Source organism: Cajanus cajan, chromosome 5, assembly GCF_000230855.2.
Source record: "Cajanus cajan strain Asha chromosome 5, NIPB_CcT2T_4, whole genome shotgun sequence".
Classification (NCBI taxonomy): domain Eukaryota; kingdom Viridiplantae; phylum Streptophyta; class Magnoliopsida; order Fabales; family Fabaceae; genus Cajanus; species Cajanus cajan.
Window position 1 is genome coordinate 62940146 of NC_138521.1, and position 10202 is coordinate 62950347.

The 10202-nt window shown below is 47.1% G+C and overlaps 1 protein-coding gene across 1 annotated transcript; it reads right to left on the reverse strand.

Annotated features, from left to right (window-relative positions):
* Nucleotides 1-6047: 6047 nt before the first annotated feature.
* On the reverse strand, nt 6048-6680 carry LOC145958139 (uncharacterized). Its single transcript, XM_083074620.1, has one exon. The coding sequence runs from the start codon at nt 6678-6680 to the stop codon at nt 6048-6050; it is 633 nt and encodes a 210-aa protein (XP_082930746.1).
* Between the last annotated feature and the right edge of the window lie 3522 nt (nt 6681-10202).

Consider the following 10202-nt stretch of genomic DNA (forward strand, 5'->3'; position numbering starts at 1 on the left):
TTTTGTTAAGAAATTTATCAAACATGATTACATAAAATATACTTATTAGTGTCTATATTAGTGAAAATATCACATTAAATCTAATTGATATTGCATAATTGTCTTAATTTGTCACTTTTAGATATGTTATTGGTGATTTGAGGGACAAAAATAAGATTTTTAAAAATTACAAGGACTAAAAATAATACTTTCAAATTTGAGGATCCAAAAACAAATTTATCTTAAATTTAAAAGAATTAAAAACATATTTAAGTCTAAAAATCTATAATCCAACTTGTACAAGAATAAGTTTGAACAGGTTGAGTTATATTTGACTTAAACTCTCAAAAAAATATGACCAAAAGTGATTGGATGAATTCAAGTTCACAAGCTACCTAACCTTCGAACACTCTGAGGTTCTCTTTAGTTCAAAGGAAGGAAGTAATTTTATTGAACAGGATGAAAGGGGAAGGGAGAAGTTATCAATTTTGTTTAGGTAAGAATAAGAGAGAGAATGAGAGATTTTTTTTTTCTTGTTTGGTTCATAAGAAGAGATGAGAAATTTTCAAAACCAATTTTATAATTTTAAATTTAATAGCATAAATAAAAATATTTTATACATTATATTAAAAATGTTTTAAAATCTCTCTCTTCTCTCCCAAATCTCATCAATATTAAATGGAAGTTAAAATTAGAGGAGGGGGGTTTTGCTATACTCCATTATTTCCCTACAATCAAACAGTACATATACTAGGCAAAGCTACATTGTGGTAAAGGGAGCCATGGTCCCACATATAAATACACACACGTGTATATATATTGTTCTTACCGGAATTTGGTCGTAGAGGTGACCCGTCCAGTAAGATCGGTGAGCCTCCTTTGCTTGATGTATTGGTACTCCAAGATGGGGGAGGTACCTGTAAAAGAGACTCCGATGCCAAAGTTAGGGTTTGTATGAATAATAGTCTCGTATATATAATGCACGTACCTTGAAGTGATTTAGGTTTGTCTTGGGCCTTGGGCCTGAGATAGGATATGTTGTGATGTAATTAGATGAGGGTTTCAGTTGTGATTTGCTCAAATACCGGGCTGACACCAGATAACTAGTTGTCCGGGGTCGCCCCGCGCTGATAACCCGAGCTCGGAGCCCGGTTGCGAAGTACGGATAGTACACTAGCCTCCCGAGCTCTGAAGGCCGTAGGTCGAGGAGTTAAGACCGGGCTCGCTAGAGGGGAGTGGATTTTCGCATACGTTATCTGAAGATCTGCCATGTGTCATAGCTGTTCATTTCAAGGAAACGTGCGCGTGGCGCATTAAGGGAAATGACGGTTATGCAATGATGATTTGCAATTAATGTGTCGTCAGGCGTGCCCCCTTGGCCGACACGTGGCCTGGCCGTTTTGAATTTGGGGAGAGGTTTTTCTTTTTCTCGCGCCTCTTTCCCTTTTCTCTTTACTCTTTTTTCGTCCTTCGGCTTCTCGTGCACGCTTCGTCTTCGTCTGCTCTCCATCTCTGTTTTCTTCGTCTTTCTTGTGCTTCTTTGAGTTTTCTTGTTCTTCTTGATGGCTGGTGGTCGTGGCGCCGGCTCTTCCGCCCCTGTTAGGGGCAAGGCACGTGGTAAAGCGGTGGTTACCTGAAGGGGCACCGCTGAGGGAAAAGAGATGCCTCCGCCCAGGGACTTAGAGTCGGGCGTTCCTGGCTATGATTGGGTAAAACGCTAAATGGCCAAGGTCGCGAGCGTTTTTTATTCGACTTTGGAGGTTGATGCGCTCTGGGAGACGCATAGGATTTGTGACCGCTCTATCTCTCAAATGATCCGGTTGGAGCCCTGTCCGGCTGGTGAAGGTGTGTATATGAAGAGGTCTGCTGGTCCCCCCTCCTTTTATGTATATCAAAGTTTTTTCAAGGACCTGGGTGTCTGCCTTCCTTTTACGCAGTTCGAATGCGACATTTTGAACTACGTTAATGCGGCTCCCAGTCAGCTGCATCCCAACAGTTGGGGCTTTTTGAGGGCGTTTCAGGTTTTATGCGCGGTTCTGGGGATGGAGGTGTCCCTTCGGGTTTTTCTTTTTTTTTCTACCAGTTGAAGGCGGGCGCTCCACCGTATGGGTTTATTTACTCCTTACTCCCAATCTTATAAAAATTATAGGCAAGAGTTTTTCAGGGTTACCCATGTTGATGTCGACCCTTTGGAGGACAGGGGTTCTATTTTGGCGGGCTGCCGAGGTTCCCCTTCTATTGGTGCCCTGACCCGTCTGGGTTTCATGGGGTGGACCCGTTGCAGCTGACGCCTTCGGAGGCGGCCGTCGTCGAGGCTTTGAAGGCGCTTCCTCACCCGCTAGACTGCAAGCTCATCCTGTCGCTCGGGCGTTCGGTGCGCAGGGAAAAGGGTTTGGAGGGTGAGTATCTGGTACTTCTTTTACGCGTTAGGGTTTTGTGCTTGCTGACGTGCTTTGTCCTTCGCTTTCAGGTATTGTGGGAAAGGACTTGTGGCGCGATTTGAAGCAGCGCTATAATGTCGTTGAGCTTGAGGCTCCTAGGACCCAGGGGGAGGAAGAGGTCTCTCCCCTGAAGGTTAATTGGAAGAGGAAGAGGGTCCCAAGGGAGGTTGGGGGGACCTCTGCTTCTCGCGATATGAAGGAGGTTGTTGTCGGGGCTGCCGGTGTTGAGGTGGCGGGCTTGTCTGGGAGTCCTCTGCCTGAGAGGGGCGCTCAGGTGGTTTGCCAGGGGGCGGCGACAGCTGCCGAGCCTCTCGTCCGTCATGCCGGGGCGTCTACCCGGGCTCCTGAGCGAGTGGCTGGGGTCGCTATGGTGAGTGCCTCGCTTGATTATTTGCTTTCTCTTTTTATGCTCTCGTTCTCGTCTTTCTGAGTTGGGCTTGTTTATTGTAGGTGGAGGCTGTTGCCGAATCAGCCTCCCGGGCTGCTGGTCAAGTCGGCCCGACTTCCGGGGCGGTGGCTCTGACCGTTGGACAAGTTGCCCCAGCTGTTGAGGTAAGCAGCATGTGTTTGCGATCTTTTGATGCGCTATTCCTCGGGTTGTTTATTGTCTTGCGGGGCTTATGCCTTTTCCTATACTTCTTTTGCAGGCGGGCAGGACCACCGAGGTTCTGAAGCTTCCGAGGTCGACGGCGGCAAGGGTCGATGTCCCTGGGACAGGGCCGGGGGCTTCTGCCTCTGCTTCGGCCGGCCCTCGTGAGGAGGGTCCTAGTTCTGGGGTTCCAGCCTCTGCTCCGACGGTGAGGGGGCCTCCAAAACGTCCCTACCTTGCTTATCGCTACGCGCAGGAAGGCGCTCCGATGCGATTGGAGCATTTGAGCGCGTCAGAGGAGATTGACTCCTTGTGGAGCGCTTCATTGACACCTGAGAAGTTTTTTCCTAGGGGGTCGCTGAGCGCGGCCGACCAGGCGATGCTCGAGTCTGCCGGGCCCATGGGGAGTTTTGATGCCGCTCAGATCTTCCTGCAGAGGGGCACATCCATTGTGGATCACTGGAAGCACAGGTGGTCCAGGCAGGAGGAAGATCTAGCGAAGCTGAAAGGCCGAGTGCAGCCCCTGGTGGAGGAGAACAAAGTTTTGGCCGCCACCCTAGCTGAGGCGAAGATGCAGGGGGCTGAGCTCCAGGCGACCCGGGGGGATCTCGCCGAGGCCCGGAAGTCGTTGGAGGCCGCCTTGCGCTCTAATGAGGGTTATGCGAGCCAGGTTCGCTCCTTGGAAGAGGAGGTAGCATTTTTGGAGGGCGAGCTGGTATCCGTAACTGAGGAGCGTCTTCGTGACGAAGTGGTTCTCAGTAGTAAGGAGGAAGAGGTGGCCACCCAGAGGGTATGCGACGTTGAAGAAGAGACTTAAGGAAGTCGAGCGCTTTGTTGTGGTGGAACATAAGAGAGGTTTCCTCAAGGCTGCTCGTCAGGCTAGATTCCTCGCGCCGGGGTTCAACTTTTCCGGTATGCATTTGGAAAAGGTTGTTCGCTTCGGGCGGTTAGTCCGGGAGGACGACGTCGAGGAGAGTTCTAGCGACAACGCCTCTGTATAGGACAATTTTGTTGTGTTTGTTTGGTTTATTATTTTTTGTGTATTTGTATTCATGTGTGAATCATGACTTTTGTATATATGAGTTTTGCGCCTGTGCTTGGTTTGGGTTATTCTCGAGGTTTAGGGCACGCGTTCGGTGCCCATTGCATAGGTGTTGGTACTTTATTTTGAATTCGTTCTCGACTTCCGCTAATTGTAACGAGGTTCGTTTTTGACCTCTAATGAGCGTGTCGGGGTTCGTTCTCAACCTTTGGTAATCATGGTGAGGTTCGTTTTCGACCTCTAATAAACGTAACGATGTTCGTTTTCGACCTCTAATGGGCATGACGAGGTTCGTTCTCGACCTTTAGTGATGATGGTGAGGTTCGTTCTCGACCTCTAATAAGTGAGACGAGGTTCGTTTTCGACCTCTAATAAACGTAAGGAGGTTCGTTTCGACCTCTAATAGGTATGACGAGGTTCGCTTTCGACCTTTAGTAATGATGGTGAAGTTCGTTCTCGACCTTTAATAAGTGGGACGAGGTTCGTTTTCGACCTCTGATAAACGTAACGAGGTTCGTTTCGACCTCTAATGGGCATGACGAGGTTCGCTTTCAACCTTTAGTAATGATGGTGAGGTTCGTTCTCAACCCCTAATAAGTGAAACGAGGTTCGTTTTCGACCTCTAATAAACTTAACGAGGTGATGAAAGTAATTGAGTGGGAGTAAAAAGAAGAGAAGGGGTGAGCCATTTTATTGACAAAAGATGTGTGCCTCGTTAAAAACCCTCTCAGTCGAAATCTGTTTTTTCTGAGGTGGGAAAAGAGTACACCGCTTATTTATACAAGACTTAGCTGAAGTAAAACTTGAGATGCGTGGCATTCCAAGTTCGCGGTACGGGCTTTTCGCTAAGCTCCTCTAGTCGGTAGGCTCTGTTTTCCAGGTCTTCTGCAACTCGGAATGGGCCGCCCCAAGTGGGTGCGAGCTTCCCGTCTAACATGTCTTTTCGTGCTTCGCCTCGTAGTCGCCATACCAGGTCGCCCGCTCGGAAGGAGCGGGGTCTCACCCGGGAGTTGTATTGCCGGGAAGCTCGGAGCTTGCAGGCCTTTTCATGGATTTGGGCTTCGTCTCTGAGCTCGTCCACCAAGTCGAGGTCGGCTGCCAGCTCTTGGACGTTCTGCTCGCTATTGAAGACTTGGCGTCAGTGGGACGTTTCTCTGACTTCAACTGGGATCATTGCGTCGGCTCCGTAAGTTAGCCTGTAAGGTGTTTCTTGTGTGGTTGACTGGGGGGTGCAGTGATATGCCTAGAGGATGCTGGGGAGCATGTCAGGCCACTGCCCTCTTTGCGTTCCCAAGCCATTTTTTAAGCTCTCGGAGGATGACCTTGTTGGCTGTTTCGGCCTGGCCGTTGGTTTGGGGGTGTTCCACTAAGGTTGGGAGATGCTTGATTCCGAGCTCTCGGAGGAAGTTCTCGAATTCTTCTACGATGAACTGTCGTCCGTTGTCGGTGATGATGGTGTGGGGGATCCCGAACCTGCAGACAATGTTCTTCCAGGTGAATTTCCGCACGTTCTCAGTGGTGATTTTGGCGAGTGGGCACACCTCAATCCACTTGGTGAAATAGTCGATTGCCACTAGGAGGAATTTTAGCTAACCCTTCGCGGGGGGGAATGGCCCGAGAATGTCCACTCCCCACTGAGAGAAAGGCCATGCTGACATCATGTGGTGAAGGGCTTCGGGGGGTTGTCGGTGTGCGTTGCCGAATTGTTGGCACTCTTTGCATTTTTGGATGTAATTTTGGCAATCCGACTTCAGAGTGGGCCAGTAGTATCCAGCTCGGAGTACCCTGGTTGCCATTGAGCGTGCTCCGGAATGCATTCCACATATCCCCTGATGGATTTCTCTGACGACGTAGGCTGCTTGAGACGTGGTCAAGCATTTGAGCAGTGGGGTGGAAATCCCTCGCTTGAATAATTCGTCATCGATGATGATGAACTTGGCTGATCTCATTCTCACCCTTTATGCCTCGTCTTTATCTTTGGGCAGGGTCCCCTCTTTCAGGTAGTTCCAGATGTCTGCCATCCACCCCAGTTCTTCATTGTCGCTGACGTTGACGATTTTGTCGTCCAGGCTGGGTGAGTGCAGGGTTTCTGGATGATGGTTCGGTGTTGACCGGGCCTTTTGGTACTCGCGAGTTTTGATAGGAGGTCTGCTCTGGCATTTTGTTCTCGCGGTACGTGTTTTATGGAGAATTCGTCAAAAGACGAGATCTGTCGGGATGCGGTGTGGAAGTACTGCTGTAGAAGGATGTCTTTTGCCTGGTATGTCCCACTAAGCTGTTCCACCATGAGCTTCGAGTCGCTGTTGCAGTTCACCCTTCGAGCTCCGAGATCGTGGGCTAACCTCAGTCCGGCGAGGAGTGCCTCGTACTCTGCCTGGTTATTGGTCACTTTGAAGCCGAACTTGAGGGATTGCTCCAGGGTGACTTGGTTTGGCCCTTCCAGAATGATGCCTGCACCCCTATCTTTAGAGTTGGAGGACCCGTCAACATGTAGAGTCCATGCCTGGGATTCCTCAGTAGTAGCTGGCGTGAGCTCGGCTACGAAGTCGGCTAAGCATTGGGCCTTCAGGGGTCCGCAGCTTTCGTACTGGATGCCGAACTCGGACAGTTCTATCGACCAGGCAATCATGCGTCCAGTGTAACGACCCGGCTGGTCACTACACAAGGCATAGCACACTAGAAACACCAGACAGATAGAACAAGTATATAAATATAGGATCTAGAATATATAGATATACAAAGTTCCAATCTGACTAGAGTTAAAGTGTACAAAAGTTACAATCAAATGCTACCATCCCAAGTAGCTCAACAACAAAATAATCACAAAAGATAGATCAGCTCCTCCAGTTTGCTGAAGACTCACCACTAGACTCCCATTTATCCTTGCTCTGCTCCCATACATAGTATGATCATTGCAGTCCAAAACATCATGGAGACAACAAAAGGGTAAGCTAGTGTAATTAAAATCAACATACTGATATATAACAATATGATAAACAACTGATATAGCTAACAACACACATGTACAATTCATACCACTCACAACTCGCAACAATATCAGCACTGCTTAGCAGCAATAACAGCACCACTCAAGTGGCTATAACAGCACCGCGAAGCGGCAACAACAGCACCGACTCAGCGGCTATAACAGCACCACGCATATGGCTAATAACGACACCGACTTAGCGGCTATAATCTCACACAACTCAGCACAGCACAACATAGCACAACAGTTCAACATACGACACAACTAATCAGCATTGGCATTATACAGCACAGCTCAGCTTTGCATCAATACAACTTAAACATCATATGAAATTAATAACTTAAACAACATATGTAACATTGTAAAAAAAAAAAAAAAAAAAAAAAAAAAAAGGCTGATTCAGTAGCCCAGAACGGGCCGTTCCCAAACTGGAACGGGCCGTTCCACACTACTGAATTGAACTACATATTGTAGTTGAGAACGGGCCGTTCCGGCAAGGAGAACGGGCCGTTCTAGGAAGGAGAACGGGCCGTTCTAGGAAGGAGAACGGGCCGTTCCGGAGGGAGAATGGGCCGTTCCGGAGGGAGAACGGGCTGTTCCTGAGGGAGAACGGGCCGTTCTGGATGAGTCCCGGAACGGGCCGTTCTGTTTTCAGAACGGGCCGTTCTGGGCGTGGATTTTGTGCGTGATCTGGGAGTTCAGAACGGGCCGTTCCGGTATCGGTACGGGCCGTTCTGGCCACTCCGGATTGCCTATAAATAGGGGTGAAGGGGGGGCCGTGAGGAGTTATGGTTCTAGAGAGAAGTTTTAGAGAGAAGGTCTCTGGGTCAGTGAGCTCCTTTCTCTCCCAAATTTCTCTGTTTAACTCCTTTTCTCCTCTAGATCAATAACTCCTTCTGTCTTTTCTTGAATTTCAGATTAGAAAGCTTGTTTTGGGAGGACTGAAGTTTCGAGTTGAGCCTCGAGGGGAAATTATACTTTTGATTCAGTCTTTGGCTATCTGAGCCAATCTTCAGGTAAGGGAAGCTAGATTGTTTGCATGTGGCTGAATTTGTTAGTTTGGATGAGAATTTTGAACTCTCTGAATAGTTTTAGGCCGGGCGCAGGTTGAGCGTATCAGGCGTGGAAGAGCTTAGAGCTCTTGGGTTGGTGTTAGGCCAGGCGCGAGTTGACGGCACTGTGCTTGAATATATTTATGAATGAATTGATGCTTATGCATGTTTAAAGTTGAAGTTTTAGATCATGTATGTATGATATATGATGTATGGTGAGGTGTGATTCATATGTATGCTTTGTGATGATATATATGAATGTTTGAATATGATACGTTCATATGGTATGTATTGATCATAATGGTAGGTAGACCATTTATGATGTATGATGCATTATTGCATGTGATGTCTTATGACATGTGTATGGTTGTTGATCATGATGGTGGGCAGACCATTATGATGTATGATGCATGATTGCATGTGATGCCTATGGCATGAGTCTAGCCTAGGACTTGAGGAGAGGAAAAATATTTCGAACTGGAAGAGCTCACATAGAGTCTCTTGAGAGTGGTGCTTGGATAGGCCACTAATATATGAGAGTGGTGCTCTGGGAGGCCACTGGATTTGGGAGAGTGGTGCTCAGATAGGCCACTGGGTTGGGTGAGTCTCCTCTAAGTCCTTAGCTAGTGTTGGAGCGGGGTATGAGGTCGAGGGTTATTCCCTTAACCAAGTACTCGGGAAGGTGCGTGGATCCTTGCGGATAGTCGGTGGGCGAACTCCACAATTGACTTGGTTAATGCATGCCAAGGTCGTGGTAAGCCCGTACCCAGCTGTGCTATACCTGACGGTGGATCTGGACTTCCAAGTGTGTAAGTGACATCATCCGAGTAAACCCGAGTGAGGATTATATATCCTGTTTAGCTGTGACCGAGCGGGCGCATTGGGCGTGAAAACGGTTGGGGTGGTTTCGGTAGGATGGAATGTCACTTATACAGCTCTATTGTTATGGAGATCTCCTAGGTGTATGCGTGACGACGCATTAGATGATTGATATGTATGCCTATCTGTCATGAGTTGCATTCATTGCATGATTATTAATATGATGAAGTGTGGTGTTTGACTTCATGTTTGGTGAATGAATGATTGATTGAGATGAAAGGTTCCTTAGGGACAGGATTTGGGATGCATGTGTAGTATAGAATTTTTATTCTGTACTTGTATTATTGATCTTTGAATTCTAGCTTACCCTTCTGTTTTCCATGTGGTGGAACTGCGATGATCATACTTGGTATGGGAGCAGGTCAGGGATAGCTTGGGAGTAGAGATGATCGTTGTGAGACGAGGAGCTGAGTCTCGTGTTTTGAGTTACCATTCTGGGTAACATTTTTTTTGTCAGTGCTTGACCGACACTAAGGAATATTTTGGGATGACTGTACATATATGGTGCTATATTTTATATACAGAAACTTAATTATTTCGATCTTTATATTTATGCCTGTATGTATGTGTTATCCAGTTTAATATTCTCTTAGTTAACTAGTTGTAGTGCGATTCCACTAAGTGTAGAGACCGTGGCGGGTCGTTACAACATACAACTCAGCTCGGCTCAACAACATTAATCAATATTAGTCAGCATTAATCAACATATTTATGAAAGAACACATCTGAAACAACCTTCAACTTATCCTAATCACTCATTGTGAAGTGACAACCTTTACTAAACATAGAATATCTGGAGTTATAATACTTCTATCATGCTCATCCTTATCTCATATTAAAGATAAGAAGATTTCCTATAACTCTCATGAAGACACCGAGTCCAAATTCCTTCATCTACCTTGTGAAAAATTTTAAAAACCGCAACAGCTATAACCAAGGCTGGCAGCTTGACCCCTCTTCACTAAAACAGCCATATCTGGAGTTCTAGAACTCCTTTTTGGGTGATTCCAACGCCATTGGAAAGCTAAGATCCAAGGCTAAAACTTTCATGAAGACTTTAAGACCCAATTCGGTCATCAAGACCCACCACTGCAGCGCTCAATCCAGCGCTTTAGCTGCAACTCTCTGCCAGTTCAGTTTGCCTTCCACAGCCATGGCTGCAGATCCACGGCCATAGCTGCAAGTTTCTGCCACTTCAATTTTTTCTCCACAGCTATGGCTGCAAAACCACAGC

Coding starts and splice junctions, on each gene's coding strand:
- LOC145958139 (XM_083074620.1), bottom strand. CDS start 6,680: ATGATTGCCTGGTCGATAGAACTGTCCGAGTTCGGCATCCAGTACGAA.